Source organism: Strix aluco, chromosome 6 (assembly GCF_031877795.1).
Source record: "Strix aluco isolate bStrAlu1 chromosome 6, bStrAlu1.hap1, whole genome shotgun sequence".
Classification (NCBI taxonomy): domain Eukaryota; kingdom Metazoa; phylum Chordata; class Aves; order Strigiformes; family Strigidae; genus Strix; species Strix aluco.
Genome location: NC_133936.1, coordinates 44,604,478 through 44,629,782, shown reverse-complemented (window position 1 = coordinate 44,629,782; position 25,305 = coordinate 44,604,478). Strand labels below are relative to the sequence as shown.

The 25,305-nt window shown below is 49.0% G+C and overlaps 1 protein-coding gene across 1 annotated transcript in view; it reads right to left on the bottom strand.

The window, feature by feature from the left end:
• LOC141925511 (hydrocephalus-inducing protein homolog) overlaps nucleotides 1-19,171 on the bottom strand; it is an 89,721-nt gene extending 70,550 nt beyond the window's left edge. Inside the window, 5 exon segments of the mRNA XM_074829952.1 lie at nucleotides 6,217-6,416; nucleotides 13,245-13,379; nucleotides 15,635-15,754; nucleotides 17,775-17,900; nucleotides 19,052-19,171. Of these exon segments, the coding sequence (XP_074686053.1) occupies nucleotides 6,217-6,416; nucleotides 13,245-13,379; nucleotides 15,635-15,754; nucleotides 17,775-17,900; nucleotides 19,052-19,171 (701 nt within the window).
• Between the last annotated feature and the right edge of the window lie 6,134 nt (nucleotides 19,172-25,305).

Here is a 25,305-nt window from a genome sequence, read left to right as displayed (position 1 = left end):
AACAGGAGGTTTTCTGTGTATTCACAAGCACTGCAATCTGGGACTCTGGGTTGCAATCCAAGCTCAATAACTGTTTGCTTGGCCCACCAGGCAAATTCTGTGCAATACGTTGGAAATAATTATGAAAATGTTTTGGGGTACTTTGGATTTAATATGAGCAATTATGATTTGTCACCGGGTGAACGGCTCTTGGCTGACAGACACAAAACTCAGTGCTTTAATGCAAAGGGACAAATCAGGTGAAACATGCTTCTGCAGCTGGGCTTCGTGGCTCTTCTACAGCCCCACTTAGAAAACAAAAGTTATTTGGTTTAGTGCTTTGCTGGTGGTCAATTTGTCACCTTAAAAACATGTTCTGGAGAGTTTTACCATGACTGGAGAACGCAACACACACAAAAATATTGAGAACAACTGGAGCCATGCGCAAGCTGAACTTTGTTCATGTGAGTAGTGACAGCTGATGAAATTGCTGGGGTTTCTGCTCATTAAGGAGATATCACTGCAATTAGGGGCCTGACCTGCTCCCATTACAACCAGCGAGAGCATTGCCACCGAAGCACGGGGCCTGCAATGTTTATGTGCTGGACCTGAGACTCTGGAGAGAGCGGAGGGAAGACAAGGCACCACCAGCCTCAGAACTGGGCTGTTCTACACGGTCCTGCATCCGCACTGATGGTTATGCCAGGACTGCTGCAGGTCTCTGCCAGGGCTTGGGTGGGATTGCCTGGTGTGGGAAAGGCAGAGATTTTGGTTTTTTCCTTTTTTTTTTTTTTGTTTCAGAAATGTTGCCAGAACAGAAAAGCTGCCAGTTAAGGGGGATCCCGGGCAACACTTCAGCACTACCTCCCATCCCATCACCTTCCTACTCCTTCCCCATGTCTACATACTCCTGCCCTCAGATGGATGGGATAGGATGGGAATAACACTCCTGAAGATATCTTCATCTCTTCAAATTATCAGAAGAAGAGGATCCAACCAAGTTCAGGACTCAGTTCTCAGGACTGAGAAACGGAGCACAAATCAGACACTGCATGTCCTACATCCCACCCCATGCTGTACCCACAAGACAACTCTCTTACTGCTGTAGCAGGAGCTCGTTATTCCTCACATGGACCTGGTTCTCCAAGACCCAAAGATGCAAGCTCCATGGTTAAACTTAACTCCCCTGAATTTCAGTCACCGTCACTAAGCTGTTGTCTGCAGCCTACAGATAAGAAGAGATGCTAAGGAGACATCCCTGACACATTGTCATAGCCAAATGAAAACCACTGCCGAGAGATGACGCTAGCGGGATAGACGTTGGCTTTTTATCCATTAAGTGTGAGCTGTTCTTTAGGATAATTCTCATCCTGTTAGATCTACCCTTCTAATGAATCACTACTGCTCCTGAAAGACACGAAAGATAAGGTTTGGAGGTTTTTTAATAGCTCGTTTTCTTCTGACATGCTTTTTAACTACGTGCATTTGTAGGTTTGCTTTGTTGTACGAAATCTAAACTTTCACAAGTCCAGATCTCCCAATGGCACCTTGCAGTCCCCAGCTTGTATAAACTTATCTAGCCACACCAATGTAGGAGAGACCTGCCCATCAGTACTTGCCGAGATCTTGCCTGTTATTGCCCTTCAGAAAGAAAGCAACACTAGATTTGTAAGCAATTTCATAATGATATATTTTGGCATTTACATCTTGCTTACTTTCACCATCTTGACAGTTGGGCATCCCATGATGATACCAAAGGCCAAATACTCCTGACAGAATTGAGAAACACGACTGACAAGTGAACAAAGCTGGCAGTTCTGTGGCCCAGGCTCTCAAACCACCATGCTGCCTGTTCTCCTGCAACCACACCTTTGGCACATGCAGTGTGCAAGGAGGCTGCAATACACTTCAAGTGCCGTGGCGTGTTTATCTTCTGCAGCCAACCTTTCTTTGGTCTACTGGTGCATTATACAATCATTTGAGTTTGGGAGAATCGATTTCATTACAAGCTACCTCCAAACCCAAGGAAGACAGTAAAATTACTGGTGATTGAATTGCCTCTTCTGTCCACTAAGATCTATTGCAGGAAAAAAAACAAAGGTCGTTTAATCTTAGCATATATTAGTTTTTAGTAATGGTATAACAGCCAAAGTCAAGCAGTATAACTATTCCAGTATACTCAGTCTGCTACAGTCAAAGCATCCAAGACTCCATCTCTGTGCTGAGAAATCCTGTGTGGAGTCAGCATCTCACAAGCTCTGTATTTCCCTCTTTCACTGCACCTAGGCTCTGTTTTCATGTCCTTGGATGGTCTTTGCACGTCCTATGGTAACTGGCCAATCTCACGCCTCCATGCAGCGTATGGGTACTACAGGGAGGGATGCAAGGGGGCTCGAGGCACTGTGCCTCGCAGGATAATTTCCTGAGCTTTCAGAGCTTGGTGGGGACATTCCTAAATGGATCTGATCTCGGATTGATCCCCTCTAGCCCCATAGCATGGCATAGCACGTCAGCAATGTCAGGAAAAGGCAGTGCTGCACTGAGATCTGCTTCCAGACACCATTTTCAACTGGAATGTACTGGAATGACATTTATCTGTGAATGTCATGGAGCAGAAAACTCATTGTTCTGCCTTAACAATGCGACAACAGGAAGAGACTTTCTCTATTTATACTATTCTTATTTTTTATTACCATGCTATGCAGTTAAGAGCTGGGTATGGACATGCAGAGGGAGGAGAGGCACAAAGCCAGACTGCATAACGGGGAGTGCTTTGGTGGTTTTCTCCCTTCATGAAAAAGTGGTCAAAATGCAGCCATGCTTCTGGTAGAAACCATGGCAGGGGAGAGCTCCGAACGGGGAACAGCAGAAGGATGCTGAATTGGCCCCATGGCTTCACTTAAGAGCTCTTCCCTGGAGGGAAATGCACAACAGAAAACATCAAAGCCTTTAGATAAATGAGTAACAGGCAGGGAACGTCATCATGAAGTGACCAGATGCAAGAGCTGAGCTCTCAGTACTGAGGGGAAAGGTTAGGATTGGAGATGGGCTGGAAAATGCACTGAAGGTGAAGGCAAACAGGTTATGCTTGGTGCCACAGACAAGGAAATCCAGAGAAAAGCTGCAAGGAAACACGATATGAACAGCATGATGGACTAGGAAATGGTGGCATCTGCAGCTGACTTGTGAATGGGCAAGAGCCTGAATATGCTCAGGCCAGAAAACACAAGTTTAAATTGTTTAGATAGAGAATAAAGGATACAGAGGTCACCTGACGGATCTAAGCTTAGACAGATCTCTCACTCCCTTCTACGCCACTAATCATCCTCCTCCTCCTCTCACATGCAAGCATGTGTTTTTAAATACTCTTTTAAGAGTATTTAAAAAGAAATCTGAACGAAAATCAGGGCAACTTAATTAGAATAAAATGCTACTTATATTCAAAGATTTAAATCATCTGTTTGAAATTTCAAAGTGGCTTTCAAAAGTTCATAATGAAATGGAAGAGATGGCAGATGCCCTCAGCTGACAAAGGAAATCATACCAGCTTTCCATCCCTGTACACGTGCAACCCAGTTGTTCAGAATATTTTTTTGTGTAGTTTGAAATAAAACGTTTGCAATGCTTCCTATTTCTTTATTGCAAATCAGGACCGAAATATTTAATTGCTGAAGTTCAGAAACTCTTAAAATCCATATCAAGCAGGATTCGACATGTGCTGTATCACTCAATAGAAGAGCTGGAGAGTACATTGCAAAAATATGCTAGACTTTTACTGAGTACTTATTTTGGTGGCAACAACTAGATCTGGAGATCCCAGAGGAAAACTGTGCAGTGATTTACAAGTTCCTGTCTACGTGTTTCCACAGGGAAAAGAAGCAGCCTCCTTAAACAGCATCCTAGAAGCCTGCTTAAATACCCTGCCAGGCTTTGGTGGAAGCTCCTCTTGAACCCTCACGTTTCACAAGAGAAAAGTAAAGAGCAGCCTTTTGAGCCCTGTTTTCCTGGAGAAGAAGTTGAAGCAACTCAGATGCAGCAAGTCAGACCACTGGTCTTTGCTGCATTCTTGACCTCAGCTCCTACACCAAGACCTCCGGGATCAAGCAACTTGTCGGGGGAGGCAGCGGGTCTGCCTCTAGTCTAACTGAAGAAGACGGATTGCATTGGCTTACAAGGATGTTTAAAGGATGGGGACTTTCTGGATGGTTGATATCTCTGGTCAAAACTGTGGGGGTCATGATCTTGGTAATTGTGACTGTGCTTTTGATGTTGCCATGTCTTGTCAGTCTTCTGCAAAGGGCCCTGCAGAAGACTGCTTCTGCAATATTTCTAGCACAAATACAAAAAGGGGGAATTGTCGGGGGAGGCAGCGGGTCTGCCTCTAGTCTAACTGAAGAAGAATTTAACCTTGAAGACATTCCAGTGTATCCATGAGAGGCGAGAAAGTCCCAAGAAGTGCCATGGAAACAAGATTAGAGAACTAAGATAAGAAGAACTGTCCTGACGATTCAGGCGAGAAACTATCACCCAATCGTGAACTGTTAGTTACTAAAGTAAACCAATCCTGTATGAACACCTACTTTGAGGAAGGTTATAAAAAAGCTTGTTAGAACAATAAAGGGGCTTTTGCAGCCATTTTGGTCGCTTTCACACAATCTGATGTTTGTCGTGTCCGTCTCAACTGCGACAAATGGTGACCCCGACGTGATTGATTAGAGCGACGTGATTAGAGCGAAGTGGTCATTTAAAGGAGAAGTATAACGGCGGCGGGAAGAGCCAAGGAGACGGAGCCCGGTGTAGCTGAGAGCAGAGGGAATCTGCCTGGTCCGGACCTGAATTTCGACACCTAAAAAGGTGAGCCACCGGGAATGGGACTGTAATTATGGGGCAGTCATTAACAAAGGAAGAGGAGACAATTTTGTCTACCTGGAAAGCCCTATTAAAAAGAAAGGGGGTTAAAACCTCAGAACAAAGCCTGAAAAAGATTTTGCTATGGAGTAAGATGCAAGGCTTTGAAGCCACAACAGTTACTGCATTCAGTGTGAGTGCATGGCAAGCAGTAGGATTGAAAATATTGGATGAGGTCTCTAAAGGACAAAAAGAGGCATGTGAGTTGGCAACCACATGGCACTTCTCGGGACTTTCTCGCCTCTCATGGATACACTGGAATGTCTTCAAGGTTAAATTCTTCTTCAGTTAGACTAGAGGCAGACCCGCTGCCTCCCCCGACAGCAACTCACCACGAATTATCAGCCAATTGAACCAGTCTCCCTGCAGCTGCACCACCCCCTCCCATTCAGCAAACTGGGAAACCGGTGACTGTCTTCTGAGACCAAAAGGAGCAGGACAGGCTGTCCACAACACAACTCATGTCAGGCGTTTGATTCGGGACCACCGGAACACCACGTGCTTGCAGCCTCCCAGAGCATGGGTGTCTTTGGCCGACACTGGTATGTAACCGTTTCAGAAGGTACTCAGGATCAGGAGGTTGTGAGCTGGATCCCTACAGATTCGAGCACTCTCCAGGAAATCTGGGAGAGATAAAGCTCTAGAAGAAAAGGCCCCCAACCCATGCACCAGACACTTGCTGCATCTTTTGCCTGTGCCCTCATTAGCATGCTGCTTTGGGGCTGTGGTGCAGTTTTGAAGCCAGTGTCTGCTCATCTCCACCTAAAAGCTCATTCTGCTTAATATTTGGTCCCAGGGACCAGACCAAACCTACTGGAAAACAAAGTTCCTGGACCACACAGTGTTCTTGTCAGGGCCTCAATACCAATTGCTTTGATCTACGATCTCTAATGGCACTTGCAAATAAAGACACAGCTGCTGGTAAATTCTTAAATGTCTCTCTCACCAGCTCACAGCTTGCCCATTTCTTGACACCGCGTTTGGTCTACAGGAACCGAGCTCCCAGAGCTGTCTCCTGCCACGCAGCATCTTACACAGCCCACGGGCAGCCAGGCTGCCTTCCTTCATTTGCTCTTTCAATCTAACAGAACCACTCTTGCGAGATGCTGTGTTGGAGACACCCCTGCAGTACAAAACCTCGCTGCAGCACGCAGAGTTTTATCAAAGGTTGCGTCACGCTTAAACACTATAAGCAACAGCAAACCCCACGTGTCCTGCCCGTTTCCAGCTACGGCTGCAATACAGCAGCTCAGATGCTCTGGTTCCGTGTTGTTACCAACCATGTTATCATGCAACAGTGTTTTGCACAAAGAAGACGAGCTCCTTTACCTCTCAGTGCTGATGCGGTAGCGAGCCTCCCGGTTACCGACGTTGCGAACCAGCAGAGTTTTCTGGGAGCTGTACTTGACTGGACAGACGGAGAAGTTCAGCTGGTCAGGGAAGTCCAGGATAGCTCGGGCACCGATAGCTCGGATTGGCACAATAAACTTTTCCCTTTCTGTGATGCAGGTGAGCTGGTAGAAATAATCCTGCAGGGAAAGAAACAATCTCAGCACAGTGCATTCAGTACCATCCCATGGCAGAAGAAAAACTGCTGTTTTCTGTGACTCTAACAGTAGCATCCAGCAATGTCAAAGGACTTTTTACCTTAGTGACCTTTCATTCCTGCAGCGTGACTTGAACAGGGCTGTTAACTTGCAAAGAAGAAACAATCCCATTGATTCACCTGCTTTCACAGTCAAGCTGGCAGAACCAGACAAAATTATCTGATACTTTGATTCGGAGGCACCAAAATAGAGCAATTTCATGTAAGGGATTACAGCAGTAACGAGAACCCGCTTCGATCACCACCACAGATGATCAAAGGCTCCACTAAGCACCCAGTTGTGCCACAGCACTAACTCCAATCCCAGCAACGCGGCGACATCACTGACGCTGGCCAGGGGACGCTCAGGTGCATTTTCAAAAGGACTTTGCCACATGCTCGACCAACACTCAGTCTTCGGTGAAATATTTAACAAGCTGGACACAGGAATTGTTTTAATGTCAGGTGAGTGCAGGGTAAGTGTGTATTTCCCACCACTTCCCAGAGCATTATAGGGACAAGGCTGGGGACACACACCCTTAAAAAGCTATCTGATCTATCTCCCCACCCCAGAACTGGCTCAGCTCTACACCCAAACTATTCTTGCAAGATGTCTGACAAGTACTTAAAAGCACTAACAATTCCACCCCTGCCCTCAGCAGCCTATTCCAGCTCTACCCTAGACTTAAGAGTTCTTCCTGTGTCTAATCTCAGTTTCCCTTTCCAGCTCACCTAGCCTCAGGGGACGTGGGAAATAGCTTTGCTTCCTCTCTGCTGCAGGGTTGATGCCTTGTTAGCATGCCTGCCTGAGGCAGGTGGTAGCAGGAGCTGCAGATGGGAGACACTGGGACAGCCCTGCCAGAGCAAACTCAGCTGTGCTACTCCCCAGCATAGGCTTGTTCACAAAAGAGACAGACAGTCCCCCCAGCTGTCTGGCCTTCAGCAGTAGGAAGGCAAATCAAATCACCAAAATCATTTTACTGTAGGGAGGAGCAGATCCATCTCCAGATGGACAGTGTGGCATCGCAGTGCTGCAAGTAACCCCTTGCCCCTGCTGAAATCACCAGTAAAACTGTTGCAGCAGGGCCAGGAGCCATTACCTCCAGCAGCTCTCTTAGCCATGAGTTGATGGAAGCTCTGCATCTTATCACTCACTTGCTGTCCTCATCTTTTTTCCTCAGTGCTTTGAAGTCCTCTGATATTTTTATCATTGTTGAAGCAGCAAGCAGATCATTTGATTTAGGAATTGCACACAACAAACTCTCTTAACCAGAACAGATTCAGATTCCTCTGTGCTTAGGATTTCTTGCTCTCCCACACCTGCCCCCCTCCAAGCCTGGAAGGGTCCTATGGCAGCCAGAGGAGGCACAGACACAGAGCTACTGCTTTAACACAACAACTAACACCCAGCGCTACCCACCAGCTGGGGTTTAAGGTTGCTGTAACAGATGTTGTCACAGCCAAGATGTAAAAAGAATAAAGAAAGATCTTTCTCTCTAGACATATCAAATATTCACACTGGACCTTGCAGAAGGGCTTTTGCTTCTCGTATTTGGAAAGTAAAATACCAGGAAGGAAACTGCAGCAAACGACCTACAGAACTGAATTATCACATTTCAGGAGAGTGTTTCATCTTCAGCAAGCCTTTCTGAATTAGCAATTTTGTACTCAATCCTGCAGCCTAAGCCATCTAAAATAAAAGGTACGGGCAGCCCATGTGAATTTAAAGCACCTACTATCTGGGTACTTCACATCCTGGACTATTTAGATCCTCAGGAACTGCATTAGCAAATGAAGAATCCTATTTACTTTGGTGTTGTTGTTGTTGTTGTTATTGTGGCCACACTACTGTAACAAAGGCACTGTAAATCCACTTGAAAGCTGCCTGCCTTGTTAAATCTTGGCATGCCATATTTACTTCTCTCTCCCAGATGCCAGGTTGACAGAGGATGATGCGAGGAGTTCAGATCAGCAGGGAGATAAAGAAAAAAGAAACTTCAACAGTTGGAAGTATTTAAGGAAAATAATAGGAAACCATTTTCAAGTCACTGTCATTGCTAAGGAGCAAGTGGATCCACAGCAATGTACAGAAGAGCCCAAGGAATAAATGCCTCCCCCAGGTGTAACCCCCCCAGAAGCAAGCACATGCCACCTTCCCAGCTCTGGGGCCGGGAGGGGCACTGGGACTGCCTGCCCCAGGAAAGGGACTTCTCCAGGTACACGAAGGCAAGGCTAAAGCAACGAGGATTTGGCCACAGAGACAACCACGACCCTTGAGAGAGCAAGTTGCCTCTCGCCATTCATGCACACGCACGTTGCGTGCCGAGCCCCCTCTCCAGGGACGCCCTGGGACGCTGCATCCTGTACAAGGCTGGACTCAGCTCTTCAGAGTGCCCTGACCCTTCAGCCACACTCTGTGACCCACCAGAATGGGACCTTGCACCAAGCTGAACGCAGCCTCAGGCCAAACGAGGGGACAGCCAAGGGAAGAGGGGTGCGAGGCAGAAGCTGGCTGTTCAGGCTGCTGTGAACCCACAGTCCCGTGAGCTTTTGCAAGCTGAATCACCCTCCCTTGGGAGGAGATACAGGCTGCAGTTCTCCACTGCAGCACTGCCCTGCGTTACCAGCTCGGCTAGGCACTTGCTTACAGTCTGTGGGTACAGCTGGAACCAGTTTACAGCCTTGTTTTACTTTGCAACTGCAAACCCTTAGACGGTTTCAAACCAGGTTTCTAAATAAGCATGCCTGGGTGAGAGAGGGGTTGCATCACTTCCATGCTTTAAAGATTGTTTTTAGACCCACCAGGTTCAGTCTACAAATTTTCATGAAAATACAATTTCATCCTTCCTACAACTCCTCTCCCAGTTTCAAGGAAAACACCTCCCACTGTACAATGGTTCCTTTTCTCTTATTCACCTTCCAGAAGCAGTAAGTTACAAGCTCTGGCCTGCAAAGTATCACCACTGGCATTTGAATTCGCACCCAATGAAATTAAAGAACTGCTTGTGTCTCAGAGGTGTCATTTCAGGCTCTTTGCAAACTCAGGCTAACATTAATTGCTGTCACAGTGACAGCAACCCTAACTGCCCAGTACACCAGCAAACGAGGTGTCGGTTTTGCTGCGTAACCAATCCTAAACACTTCACTGAACTCCTTGCAGCAGACAACTGCAAAGAAGAGATCCTTGTAGCACGAGGCAACATAGCAAGTCAAGCAGGGAAAGCTCCCTGCTGAAACCAGGATATCATAAAGGCTGGGAAATAAGGGCCATGAAAAGAGAGGAGAGACTGGAGGGTGAAGACAGCTTCCCATGAGAAGGGGTGGCCCTTCTCCTGCCTTCCTCAGCCACCAATTCACAGGAGGCTTTGAAATCGGTCACTTTGCTCCAGGTTCATTTTGCACAGGGCCATTTGCCTTGATTTTCTGCCCCTCTCCTCCCCGCAAAAGTCATCTTAAAAGTATACTTGGAATAGCTTCTGTGTGCTACCAAACATCTAACAGCGCCCGACTGAATTTTAATTTCAGTAATGCAATAACTCATCAGCCTGTCATATTTCATATTAATGGGCATTAATTCAGTCTCCACTGAGCATCAGTAATGAATTTGGCAAACCTTACAGACTGAACTTGTATTGCTTGAATATATTGTATTGCTACAGCGAAAAGAGCGAGAGGACAAACAGAATAAGCTGTGCTGTGTATTTATATGCTTCTTGCTTCCTTCTTCCTTTAAGATAATCTATTAATAAGCCAAAGGACACCCACAAATGTATTCCTGTCTATTGTCAGTCAGTTCCACAATGGTTTCCAATTAGGCAGAGACTGTCAGACCATAATGCAAGGACACCCGAACACAGGGTGGCACGAGAACACCCACACCGTGCAGCTGAAGCCCTAAAACAGAAATGTGTACATCAGAAGCAGCAAGAGTAACTAATTGGAAACGTTGCCCAACAGAAAAATTAGCATTTCTTATTTCTGAGGCAAGTGCCAATAAACAGAGAGACATGTCAGCTATTTATTTACTTTCTGACAGTCCAATCCTGTGGCACATTCCCAAATGACTGCAAGAAAATAGGAAACTGCTCATTTTTCAAGCAAGCGCTCCATGGCACATGGCATTTCAGCCACTAACAACTCACACGGTCCTTTGATTTAGGTCTTAGCCGCAATTTTACTCCCTTGAATCAGGAGTGACTTCGCTGAAGTCAGACTGACCCCGGGGAAGAACAGATTCAAACCAACTCCACAGCAGGAGGACTGCCCAGCCCTGGCAGAGGGGCTTGTACCTGCGTCCCAGCTCACTGGGTGATCCACCATCCCTGCAGATGATGGAGCAGCAGAGGGGCAGAGGCTGTTCAAAGGCAGCACTCGTAAGCCTTCCACAACTACACACAGGTACTCTGCATGCAAGCCACTGCAAGCCCAACGCAGGTGAGTCTACAGAGCCATTTCCCAAAGCCTCTTTGCTAAGGGGTTTTCAAGGTGCCGTGCACCTCCTGACTGCACTATTGATGCATTTCTAGCTGAGCTACAGCAATCTGGTGCTTCGCTGGCCCACACTCCATCAAGTACGAGACAAAATGTTTGATTTGTACAAAATTCTGACTCTGCTGTATAAATCCCCACGTGCTCCTCGCTGAGCAGCATGCATCCCTCTGCCCATGCCCTGCACAACCCCCAGTGCAGCAGAAACCACCGGAGTGTCACTGGAGCTGTGCACAGGACCTCTCGCTGGCAGAGCTCCCTGCTCCATACACTCGCCAGTTCAAGGGCAAGACAAGGGACAAAGTATTGGACATCGGTGTTCTTGAGGGTTCTCTCACCCTACCTGTATTTGTGGTGATGTTCACATGTTGCTCTGCTGACTCTCTAAACTTGAAGAGCAGCACTTTGCCCTTCATGGGCACCAATTTACCTCTGCCACCCCCAAAAAGAACACTAATTAATATGAATAAATCACATTTTGAAGGCACCGGTGTACTTTTCAAAACTTGCTTCAATGAGATTAAGCTCTTGTGTCACTTGGGTAGTTTGGAGAACTGCCCTAGGACAACATAATTTTAACCCTAAATATTGATGTTGTTAAATAATTTCTCAGTCCCTCCAAAGGAACAGATTATTTCACAAGCATGGGGAGCTAGGGACCACAGGGCATTTCCTCTTTAGTTTTCTATATCCATGCTGTTTGAGGATAGGACAAAGTGTTAAATTATATCTAAGCAGCAAGTGAAAGATGAAAAAGCAGGTACGCCCAAAGAGATCTTGCACCTCTGGCTGGGTGCAGAAACATCTGCTGGCTCAAAGCTATCCCCTAGCCTCACCTCTCCAACAAAGTCATGCGAAGAACAGTGCTAAGAGGTAGCAGGATGCTGGTGGAAGGACTCAGCCTGCCTGTCCTTGTTTCCCTGCAATGCTTCCCCCCTTCCATGCCAGGTATTAAATTCTTCTGTACTAACAAGCCTCCAGATAACAGTACTGACCCTTCACATCACAGCACTGAGAATCAGACCTGCCAGGGCCACAGCACTGATGTGCAAACCTCTAAGCAAAGGCACGGCGTGTTTGGCATGGAAGAGGTGCCAGCTGACACAGCAATCACAGTAACACGCATGACGACACAGCCACCCCGCAGGCTCTGGGTAATGTGTCTGCCTGCAGCTTGTACCTGCCCGTTTATTCCCGTACGTGCTCGTTCAGGCAGATGTCTCAAAGCCACCTGCAGCCCAACAACCTCCTGCTGAGTTAGGGACATCTAGAGCTCAGTGTGCCTGTGCCAGGCTGGCTCCCTGCCACCTGCACAGCCCTCCCTCTGCCCCAGCCTCGCAGCTGCATCGCAGACAGACAAGTGTCCTCAGGGACAGCACAGCTGCAAGGCTTGAAAACAGAGGGGATGGAAAAGCACCATCTTTGCTCCAGTCCAGGGTGAGGCAGGGAAGTGGCTGCCCGATGGGAAACAGAAAAGCTCTCTGGATCTATTTGTTCCTCTAGTATTTTCCATAATAATTAAACCCCTACCATTGGGTAGAGATGGATAAACATCCACAGCCCACCCTGCCATTTTCCTACTGTTCCACGTGCATCTTCCCTCGCGAACGCTCAAGGAAGCGCAGGGAGGGAAAGCACAGCCCGTCAGTCCCTGCTGCAGCAGCTAACAGCATCCTGCAGTGCCAAGAGGGGACCAGCTGCAGACTGCCCGACCACAGCCTGGAGCAGACCCCACAGCAGGCTGCGGGCTATAACCAGTGCATAAAAACCGCGATGACTTCAGACATAATGTTCCGCTGTCTCGCTACCGTGTCCAACACACTAGGCATTAAGGTGACTCCAGTTTTCAAAGGTGGTGGTCCCCACTCTGATCAGGCTCACTTTGGGTCTTCCAAATAACAGGTCACTTTTAAACAGACCTCTGTATCTACCGTTAGTGGAGCAAACCCATAATCACACAGCACTGAACAGATACCAGAAACCAACACCTTGGGAGGCCGCCCCACCACAGACGGCAGACTCTCTTATCTCTGAAACCAGCAGACATGACATTAAATGTTCCATCACTGAACGATAAAAATGGTCTGAAACACATAAGAGACTCCAGTCTATGAGAGCATAATCTTCACCATGGGGAAAGAGTTTCCCCCGGTTCTAGATCCAGGGCAACCCCACTGGAACCAGGACAGTCCTCAAAACCCACAGCAGATGCCCTGTTCTGAATCCAGCCCTGCAGGTTCAGCTTCCACTGAAGGCACCAACCTCTCTGGACCTCCAGTCTCACCTTGTTCTCCTCAGGGGTGAACTGGATTTGGAAAGTTGAACACATGCCAGGTGCTACCTTACAGCACACACCACCGGGGCTGGTCAACTTGAAGTAAGGCGACGTCTCCAAGACAACCTTCACCAGCCGAGGAACCTGCAGGAAAGACAGGAAACTATGATTTTGCCACTCATATGGAAACATGAGGAGAAAATACCTGGCCATGCCCTGGGGACATCCCGTGTTAACCACCTTTCCAAAGCACTTTTAACTCTTGAGGTTGTCACAACCCGGGCTGGAAGCCCAGGAAGTCACAACAGTTCCGTGATCCCCTTGGGTTAAATTAAGGTGAAACGACACCAAATGACCGGTTAAAATGTTTTACTTGCACTAGAAAACAATTTAAACTTGGAAAAGGATAATAAGCAATGTGATCTCTTATAAATCTATAAGAAAGAAAAGAAAGGAAAGAAGTAGAAAGGTGAGAAAGAGAGTCAAAGAAATCTGGATCAGCACCCCTGGATCCAGAGTTGTCTCAGGTCCGACCATCTTGGGCGGTGGGTGCACACACAGCAAAGTTTCAGTTCATCTTATCAGCTGATTAACATTCTTCTGCTTCTGGGGCAGAAATGCTCACCTCTTGTCAGGCCTTGTCGCCTCTTCAACGGTGAAGGCAGAAGTCGTTAGCAAGGCAAGCACGGTGTCTGGTTTACACAACAGAGCCACACAGTACCGGGCTTACACAGTGCAGCCAGGGATTAGCGGTCTTTGTGCTTGAGGGGAAACTTTCGGTTCCACTCAGTTTCCCCCCTCTGAGGCCCACATAAGGAGTTTGTCAGTACAACTGCAAGGGAGTGGGGGGTGCAGCCTTCCACACACTCCTGCTCCCTCGGGTGACATTCCTTAGACTAATCACAAAGGCCACAGCTTGTCCTGGAGGTTTTCTCTGTCGATGAATGTTTGAGGCATCAATTCCTTCAGTTCCTTACAGAGGTACATGCACCTAATACACCAGGATGGAATCCATCCTGCCAGGGCCCAGAATCAGCGTGGACCCCATGAATGGTATCCCTTGGACAGGGGCACCCACGCTGCTCTTTCCAGTATTCCCAAGCTAAACGCCAGGCCAGGAATGGCGCAGGACTCTCCAGGAATAACTGAGGGACCACCCTGCAACTGTCTTTGCCAAAGGGTCTTCCATTTCCAACCATGTCCCTGTCAAAACCTGTTATCTCAGAATATACTCTGACTTCTCTTGCTGTTCCCCCACCTGCAACATGCCCTGACAGCTTTTTTTGTCCACTTGTTTGTTCTCCAACAAGACTGGTAGATTTGGAGGGGGGGTTAATTCACGTGCTCTCAGGGACACTTCCCTCTGCCCGTCCTGCCCTCCTCTCACGTACACATCTTACTCTTCATTACAGAACAGTATCTTTAATTACACCTTTCTTTTTCTGAACATTCTCTGCTTCCAGCACACTTACTCTTACATGTCAAGAGAAACCCTTGTGTGTACAATGTTCTCTCCCAGAGCACTTTCCCACTCAGCTCCTTTCCTCCCTCCTGCCTTTTCCCACCAGCTGCTCTTGGCACATGCCTCATTGAAGCAAACGTTTCCCCTGCCAAAATTCAAAAGGTCTCAATTTTCCTCTTTACAGTGCAACAACATTGCTGGCATTTTTCAACTTCTCCCTTCTCAACTCTCCTGGGAAATCTCAAAACAATCACAATTTTTTCAAGTAAAGGTGGAGACCTTCAAGAGAACATTACTCTGGATGTGCTGTGGTTCTCCAAAGGGAAAGCAGAGAGCCACGTTGCTTAGAAAAACCTGAGCAGAACTGCATTAAGCTCAGCAGGAGCCTAAAGTGGCACCTAAAGGCCTCCCACTGCTTCTGCTAAATCAGTCCATTTCCCCTGCTGCTTCAAAACACCCTTCCTGGAGTGATAATGCCACTAACCATAACTTCCTCCAGCATGGAGAAGGCTCAAGCTCTGGGCCTTGACAGTGAGCTGCACAGAGGCAGCTAAACAGGCTGTGAGAGGCAGAGGCGTCCTGCCAGAAACCGAGATTAACCAGGGAGCCACCAGCACATGGTGCACACTCGAGGTAAAGCAGGAGAGCAGGTAAGAACTGTACAACCCTCAACGTTCCCATCAATCCAGGGCTTTCAAGGGGAAGGACGCTGACTAGAAAAGCTCCTTTGCGTTAGATACCACCAATGTGTGGCCAAAATCAAGGGGAGAATCCCCAGCATGGGAAGATTTCCACCATCCTGCAGAATAAAGGTGGTGAGACATTTTATTCTGGGTGTGCTGTGCTGCAGCAGATAATTTGTTATGCTGTAAACCACGGGAATTACACTGCTCTCCTCTTCCAGCACAGTGTTAAACCTCCGCATCCCACCACTTACCTTGTCAGTGTTCCTCAGAATCAGTGGCACTTCGTAGACCTCGAAGGGGACGTAGTTCTGAAATACCACCTCTGAAGGAAAAGGCTGAAACAAGCTCTGTTCCAGGTCAACTGCTGAGAACTGGAGAGGCAAGACAGAGCGGTGAGAGGAGGGTCAGCTGCTGGGAGAAAGATTCATGAAAGAATCCTACACCGATCTCCAGCGGAGTACAGTCTCTTGGTGAGTATGTCCACGCAGCTCATGCTAGGCAAACAGCCCCCCACCTGTGTTCTGAGCTGATCAAAAGTTTCTGGACCACACTGAGCAGGCTCAAGCTAAGAAGCTCTTTTGGCGGGTGTTCCTCCAGGTTTCCTTCTCCAGAATGCAAGGCAGCGCTTACTGCCAGCAGAGCCCTGTGCTGACGTGGTCACACAGCTCCAGAGCACTTCCTGGAAGAGCCACGAGCACTCATGGAGCAGGCGAAACCCAAGAATTTACACGAGACTCCATGGGAAACAATTTTGGGATGATCTTTACTCTGAGACAGAGAGACCGAGTCCCACACATCCCTAAATATCTTTTTTGATAGAGAGCTGTCCTGGTTTAACCAGGATAGGGTTAAGTTTCCCCAGCAGTGGGGGGGAGCTCTAGCCGGGTTATTCAGATACCATGCGGACGTCACATCCTGGCAGGTCACATTTTCCCTGGCGCAGGAGCGCGGTGCACTCGTGGTTTTGTACATCGTGCTTCTCACTGCTGTATTTGGTAGCTATTTTGCTCTATTCATTGCTATCACTATTACTGTTATTGTTATTGTTGTTGCTTGTTGTGTTGCTATTGCACTGTTGTATTAAACCTTTCCTTATTTCAGTCTTGGGGCTTTGTATTTCACTCCCTTTGTGGGGGAGGAGCAGCGGCCGCGTGGTCTCAGACCCCGGCAGGGGCTAAACCACCACAAGAGCCTAGAAACCAGTTAGAAGACAACACTACCAGAGGAGGTAAGGCTAAAAAGAAGGTAACACAGTAGTTGGGAAAAAGACAAAGGAGGTGAATGCTGGATAGTGATAAGGTTTAGCTCTTTTCTCAGCATTACTGGGCAACTTAGTAAGACTGGACTTGGTATCTCCTTTTTCCACAGGCTTTAAATAGATGCTTTATTGTATTCCATTATTGACATTTCATTTAATACCACTGCAGAAGCATGTCTGAAACTATACACAAACAGCAAATGTTCACAGAGCAGAGGCAATACTTGAGAAAATTCCTCCCTGCTTTGTCTCCCCTCTCCCAGCTGCACTGTTCCCACTCAAAAGACCCAGGCAGGCCTCCTGCTGCTCCACAGGAGCCACACTTACACGGCAGCTCGTGCCTGCAGCACGCTGCCAGTTATGTGTGCGCTCATCTGATGCGTTCCCAGCCTCCTGTGCTGCCTAGGGCAATCCTTAACCAATTGGTTACAGGTCTCTTGCTGGCAATTTTCCACTCAACAGCCTACCTCAGTGATCCACCTGTTTGGACTGTGTGCTGTGGTGAGCAGTCCTGTGAGAAAAGCAGCTTAAACATACATCTAAGTAACCACTGATCCAGAGAACGCACTTCCACTCCCCTCTGCCCAGGGCCATTCCCCTGTATATCTGGCAGCCTGCAAAATCTAACACCCTGTAAAGGTCCCACACATTGTTCCAACCCAAAACATTAATGCACTTGGTTTTGTTAAATCTCGAGTAATTTCTATAGGCCCTCAGCCTTCAAGGGGCAATGCTGCCACCGTTGAGGGAGTCCCATGACCCCAAGCATTGGACAGTGACTACACCAAAGCACGAGGTGGCTATTTCACCAGGAGGATGGAAAATGGCAAGCTTGAGCCCTTGTGGCCTGCCCCAGCCTTCCCCCAGTATCAGCTAAACTCCAGCAAAACCCACCAACTTCAGCAGAGTTTATTTATATTGACTTAGTGCAGATCAGGACTTCCAACCTCTCACCAGGGAAAAACGTTCTACCTTTCCCCAGCAGAAGGAACTCCACTACCACGAGCAGTTTGAAAAGACAACAGGCCCTAGTCACTGAGGTATTCAGATGAGCCGGAAGCACACCTGTCACAAACACACACCCTCTTCAAATGTCACATCAAGCAGCAAGGAAAAGGGCAGGAAAAGGCTACCTTGTGATGGGAGGCTTCACCCATGTCTAGAAGCTGGGTAATCCGGGGCCGCCTCATCTCCCGGGTGCTGGCCAGCCTCTGCTTGGTGGTAAGAGACATCTCCTTCAGGAAGGCAGAGGGAGTCAGCTGAAATGCAAAACACCAGCAAGAGCTACAGAAATGCCTTTCTGCAGAAAGACTTTCTCGTTCAAGTGCCACTGATGAGTAATTTGTGATCACAGCCACTAGGATAGTCCTGGAAGTCCCGTAAATTACCAGCTGAAATATTTAACATCAGTAAATTAATGATATAGAGCAGAATACACACGCTCTAAGCAAGTGGCTCTGTCCCATTAGCTTCTCCTTCATGAGGTGATGTGACATGTTTGGGGATTTCTGCTCTTCGGGTATTTGTTCCCTCTTGAGTTTTGCTGGATTGAGCCAGAGACCTTTGGAGAGAGTGGGGAGGAGTTATCAGAAATCCCTTAACTCCACCCTTGCACAGTGCTCACAGCCAACACGCAGGTGGAGATGGCACTGCTGGGTGAGTCAGAGGAAAGCAGAAAAGCAGTGTTGTGCCAAGACTGAGGTGGAGAGGAATGGGTCCAAGTTTTCGTTATTTCTTTTCCATTAGCACTTGTTTTCTCTCTGTTCTGGCCTCACAGACCCCTCCACAGAAGGATACAGAGATGTCTCCTTGACAGAGCCTCAGCACTGGGTCACCTCCAGTGAAGGGAGCTCCAGCCAGCAAAGGGGACAGTTGTGGGTGGGAAGGAGGAATCGCCCTGAATCCACTGCTGTTTGCACGGCTGCATCTGTGCTCCACACAGGACATGAGATACTATGAATCAACTCTTTTGGAAGCTATTCTATCTGGGACAGTCGTGTCCTGTCAAGACTCCAGGCGGTTTGAGCAGCCCACCACATGCCCAGCTGCCCAGCGGTGTGGCCAGGGCAGCACTGGCAGGTATGCCCACGTGACAGAAGATGTTACTGCCCACACAGCAAAGAGGACGGAAGGAAGCACGTTTGTGCTTCAGCTGTTCCCGTGCAATGCCCAGTAATTCCTTTATCTCGGCTCCACTGGCACGTTCAGGCAAGACCCTGACACTGAAGCAACACAGTCCACCCCCCACTGCACCATGACAGCCCCCTCCAACAGAAGCACGGCAGCAAAGAGGTGGGGAGGTGGTGTGTGGCTCCACAGCACCCTGACAACAGGAGGGGAAGGCAGAGGAGGGACAGGGGCAGCTTCCAGCCTTAACCCAGCTCCTACCCAGCCCCCAGCAGGTACTTACAGGCACACGCTGCTCTGCCTCTCTGACCAGCTTCCGATAACGACGTACTGCTACCTTACTCTGAAGTCCATCAGCCATTCTGGAGGATCCCATGGACCGATGAATCTTCCCAGTGGCCATGACTAGGCAAACCTGGAAGGTGTAACAATGAGACTTTGAAAATCTAGAATCCCATTCACAGCAGACCCAAAGGATACACCTGTGTCTCCAGGCTGTGGCATCCTTCCTAAGCGGAGAACATAAGGCCGCCCCACACGGTTTCATGATTAGACCATATTTAAGTGGCAGAGTTAAGATTCATAGAAGTAAAACTCCATAAAAATATTCCCTGAGCCAAAAAAGCCTTTTGCTGTGGGTGCAGTCCCACGAGCCACAACTATTTCTTTTCATGAACTTCATCTGTCAGCTGACAGTGAGATGCACCAAGGGTCCCTTCCAAGGGTCTGCTGGAGAGTCCCCAGCTCCACATACTATCATTTACTGCTGTGGCTCCTGCCTTAAGTATTTACAGCACCATTTTCCCCTTCCCAGCATCCGATCTCTGCTATCCTGGCTTGCCAACTTTGCATGTCCTTTTTTATTTACTCTTTTTCTGGCATCTGGACCACATTTCATAGAATCCTTTAGGCTGGAAAAGACCTTTAAGATCATCAAGTGAAACTGTAGACCTAGCACTGCCAAGCCCACCACTCCTTTCCCTGGATGTACGCAGGAACTGCTGCTCAGAAAATCCCTACGGATTTCAAATGCAGGACCGAGGGCCCCCTACCCCAGGCACCCCCCTGCCCCAGGCACCCCCATCTCGCACAAGGGATGCCCCCAGCCCTGCGGCGTGGGGCAGGGGGTGTCACCCCCCCCCCCGAACTCCTCTGCAGCCCGGGTCCCTGCTCCGCCCCGCTCCCAAGCTCCCCCCCGCCTGCCTGTGGCTGAGCCACCTGACAGCACCAGCACCCAGAGCCGCCCTCTGGCTTTCGGCCAGGAAGGGGACGCAGACACCGCTCCCCAGCATCCCCCACCTCTCCCTCTCTGCAGGGGCTGTGGGGACACACTCACGGGAGGATCCCGATGCCAGACAGGCTGTTGTCCCCGTTGCCAGGGCAACTGGGCATCCCGGCACTGGGCAGCCCCAACACTGCCATGGCAACGGCGAGGACACAATGGGGGGCGGGGGGGACAGCTCTGTGACATGGGGGCAGAGGGGACAGGGATGCTCAGCGCCCAAAGCACCCAGTGAGCACAGCAAGCAGGCCCTGAAACCACCTCCAGCACACCCGCCCGGCTCCAGCACAGCCGCAGCCCCGGGTGCGTTACCCCGGCACGGGGAAGCGGCTACAGACAGTCCCTTGCTGACCTCGTTCCACTTTCTGACCCAGTCCTGGGCCTCACCATGCCTGGAGATGGAAAGTTCTCAGACAGACCCCCCCTCTCACAGAGCTCCCTGCCCAGGTACACGGGTGCAGCTGAGACAGGGAAGTCGAGGTAGGCCCAAGTCTCTTCCGGGTTTCTTCCCAATGAACCGGGCTTATCGGTTCCAAGAAGGCTTGCAAGCCAGCCACAAAAGGAAGCATCAGCCATCTGTCCCCAGGGGAGACCCACGCTTTCAAAAAGAGAGCCCAGAAGCTGAAATTTCACCACTGAGGTGAAACGGGTGGTGAAACATCACCACGAGGACGTACGGAGTTTATATTGCTGCCCCCTCTCCACTCCTGAGGTTGGACATACCCATCTCTGCTCCCTCAGGGACCAACAAGCCCCTCTTCCCTTGCCAACACTCTCTCTGCCCTATGAGCTCCCCTCTGCTTTCCTGCACAATATCCAGCTGTCACCAGTAAGCTCATCTTGGAGCCATCATTCCCAAATCACACTTGGCTCTCAGCTGGCTGCCTGCATTTCTGACTCCAAGAGGACACATGTGGAGCAGCCCAGGGCGTGGAGAGGGGATCACACTGGCACACAGCCCAGCACAGAAGCAACCCAGCCCCCTCAGCACTTCAGACAAGCCACCCTCCTCCATCCTAGCAGGGTCTGACCGAAGCAGGCTGCTGGCCCTGCTCTCTTCAGAGGCACAGGGTTCATGCAGGGAGCTGCTCTACAGGGCTGAAAATCCTTCCCCCATCCCCTGAAAATTCTGCTGACAGCTCTCATCCTCCTGCAGAAACACATGAGCATACAGCCAAGGGCAGCAGCAGGCGTGTGGCATTATTAACCTCTCTCTTGCTGCAGTGCCAGAAGGACACGGCACCATCAGCCTGCATCCCCCCGCAGCCCTGCTGCAGGATCCGAGACAAAGCCCCAGCACAGGCACTGCCCAGCTCTGGACACCAGGACCAGAGCCCCTGGCGGGTGACACAGGTACATCAGAAACATCTTTCCTGGCATCAGTGCTGCACTCACCAGATCGAACCCACAGAGTAACTGGGCACAGCTGGTGTCTTGCAGAGGACACAGAGCTGCAGCAAAGGCAAAGACAAGGGCTGCAGTGAGGCCCCAGGAAGAGGAGGGCAGTGCTGGCACAGACAGCTTACACCATCCGTGGGAGCATTCCCTTCCCCCGTTTTAACCCATGAAGGAAGAACTCCAGCGCTCAACGAAGGGACTCAAACCCTTTTAGATGCTATCAAAAGGTCTCCTACCAAATAACTGCAGTGAGATCACTTACCCAACTGCATCATCATGAAGTTCCAATCATGAATTCCCCAACGGGCAGTCCATAATCCTCTCTAATCCAAGCAGGGTTTGTACTTGTTTTCTTCTGAGAAAGAAGGGAAATAAAGTTGGCTCCTTTTAGCCATGTTTGTCCTGCCATCCCCTGAGCAATGCAATCCCACGTTGCAGGGGAGAACACTGATTTTTTTGGTAGCACACACCTCAACACACAGCCCTGGGTTTGCTTTCTCCCTTTTTATTCCCATGTTCGGAATCAATTTTTTTCCTCACTTTCTGTTTATTTTACATCTCACTTCCAAACCCTGAGCTCTCTACTCCTTTTCTAAATCAAGACAGTATCTCAAATGCCTACATTTTGCACACCCTGACATTAGCGGTGCAACCATGAAATCCAAAAAGAGTAAACTTGTTTTTCCCCATTGCTTTTTGAAACAAAGCAAAGTCCTTGGCCCCAACAAATGTAATGCCTCCTAGCTTTTCTTTTTCTGTAATACTATGAAACCATTAAATCCAGCCAGCTGTCTTTGTGTAAATGCAGAAGAAAATTTACAAGCCTCAAGAAGTTAATCACAGCTCAAGGGGAATCTCTGACATGGAGGTTAGCAAGGCAGTAACTGTGAGGCTGTGACTGCCAGGAGACAATGCCACAGGAAGATGGGTCCATTCTGGATGGAGGTTCAGGCCTGACTCATCAGGGTACTGCCCTTAGGCATCTCAGCCTAAACAAGAAAGTGGACAGTTGTCAAGGGCACTGATCACCTACACAGTTACAGGATGCTTTGATAGTTGTTCTGGGGCTCACTCTACCTTAATCCCAACTCTCCTGGCCTTGTGTTTCCTCTGGCAGCTAAAACCCACCTAAGTCCCCACCATATTGAGGGCAGAAACATGCTGCAGTACCAGTGCACTGTAGGAGCAGGGCTTAGTGGCCTTTCACAGTCACAGAGGCAGAGCAGGGGTCAGTCTCTCCTCCTCCACACCCAGCTCTTCTCCTCAGCTGGCAGGGTCCTGCCAGGGCACTCTCCATCCCACCCAGTGCCATGGGGCACCACAGGCTGGGGAGCACCAGGCCCTCCTCTCCTCCACCCAAGGAGGGCACAGAGCCTCCTTCAGAGCCCAAGCACATGGCAGCTCTCTACCACTGGACATCTCATGCACTTAAAACCATGGCAATACCTGAGCACCCACAGCCCAGCAAGATCCTCCCATGGTCAGCTCCAAGGACCACGCTAAATGCCACAAGTGGTCCTTCCCTCCAACTTCTCCAGGACAAGAAAAAAACCAATGTGCTTTACCTGGTCCACCACAGCTTGGTTGGCATTTGCAGCTTCTGGCATCACCTGGCAGCTCCATTTGCAGTGGGACGGGTCTCCTTGGCTCCTGGCTTCACAGCAAATCGGTCATCCAAAGCCCCAGCAGGTCCAGCACCTCTCCTGCAGGGCACTTTCAAACACCAACATCTGGTTCTGTGATTTGAAGTAAAGGAGAGGAAGATTAGAAAAAACAAGAGCTGTAAGTGGGACACAGGGAAGGGACAAACCCAGCCCGTGACATGCATTTCAGCCTCAGCCCACAGGAGCCCCAGGCACAGTCACGGCAGCTACAAAGCATGTTCAGAAGCAGTTCTGGGAAAGGAGCAGCTTGCTTTCTTTATGCCTTGTGAAGCACTGAAGGGACAAGCTGGTCTCCTTGCCACTGCCAGGCCAGCGGGTGCAGCTCCCTGCAGCACACGGGCTGTGCCAAGAGGTGCTGGGGCAGCCTGAAGGCACCAGCTCTGCTGGGGGAGGAAGTTACAGTGTGAGCAGGCATCAAGAAAATAGGCAAAGTGGAATGTGGCTTTACCTGCTCTGGGCAGTTGCCTTCATAGGCTTAATACAACCACACAACAGCCACAATTGCTGAGTTTGAACTCAAGCAAAATCCCAAAGCAATTGCTGGATTAGTCAAATATTTGACTGCATTTGTATCCAAAAGTCTTTTGCCACAAAAACCGGGCGTTTTGTTAAAGAACAGCCACACAGAGGCCATCCTGGGCTGGAACCTAAGCCAGGGCTTTATGATTTTTAAACAGGGCACCTAGTGCACCCCACAAAAGAGCCTCTGCTCTCTGCTGTGGAAGTACTGTCAGACTCCACAGCTTTGACGTGATCGAGGTCTGCATGCTGACTCCCAGCACATCACATTTTGGCAGTGGGAGCAGAAGGGCAGGTTTTCATTTTCAACATAGACATCATCCAAGCTGAACTGTTAAACCAGCTCCTCGGGTTCTTCCTTTGAACCTCTTCCCATCCTTCACACATCCCAAGAACTACCATGAATCAAAGAGCCAGGAACAAAACCAGCCCCAAACATCTGCAGATTCTCCTTGAGAGAAACCTTCCCACTCATGAAAAAACAGCTCTGTAATAAGCATACGGCCTCAAAAGCAGAGGGGAAAACCCTTCAAAACACAAAGCAGGAGTGGAGCCACTTGTGAAATCAGACCGGTTGATCAGAAACGCTGATCGGTCTGTGCAGGGAGCACCAAAGGCCTGAAAGAATGAATCTGCCAAGCCACTGATATCATTTAAAACAGCTGGGATTTTAGAAGACAAGACAGTAGCCACATTAAAAAACAAAAAATGAGGATAAAAAAATTAAAAGATAAAAGCTAACCCAACCTCACTTATGCATATGGATATTTGTGTTATGTAATCTAATGAATATGTATATCCACACTCTAGAATTTTCTGGTAAAATGTGCTGTTGGGGTGAAAGCTTTGTGGAGAAATCCCCTTGCACCCCGGCGCCGGAGTAAACATACCTGCTGTATAACTCTGAGTTGTAGAGTCTGTTTCCGCAAATCAACAGCTGCCTGCCTCCTGCCTTGGCCACCCACCTAAAAACCTTGAAGAGGGAAATGGAAGGGCACCAAGCACCCAGCTGGTGCCTTCAGCCCTCAGCACCCTCCATCTCTGAAGAAAAACAGAGCAGGGCAAGTAAAATTATGCCCAGGCACCAGGACCTTCTAGAGGCATCCATCAGCTGAACTTCTGACTGAGAAACAAATATCTAGGGTTTCCCTTTAGCACAGCCTCAAGGCACAGACCTTCTTTTAACCCTCCCTGGCTGTTGCTCCCACCTTTTTAATCAGGAACTAGATGCTGATTTCTCCCAGACAGGTTCACAGTACGTTGCTGGGATGAACGCAGAAAGATGGCTTCTGTTTAATTTTCCTATCACTAGAAGACAGAGGTTTCCAAACCTGTTTGGAAACTTTTTTTTGCCCTGTCTGGTCTCACCAGCACTGGGAACTCCTTTTACAAATGGTATCTCATTAAAATACATCTGGGATTAACCAAGCCAGATACATCACACCTTCCCAAGGAATAGCTGGGCTGCAGGGGAGCTGATGAACCTCCTTATGGAGCAGATCTGGGTAACTACCCCAGCAAGGAGACTGCTCAGGAAGGCAGCTTGTGAGTAACACTTCTTCTCCATGAGCAAGAGCAGTGACAGCTTTGCAGGCTGACTCTGGGAGGCTCCAGCTGCTGGCACAACACAGCTCCCTCCTCTGCTGGTATGCAAGCCCTCCCTCCCCAGGCAGA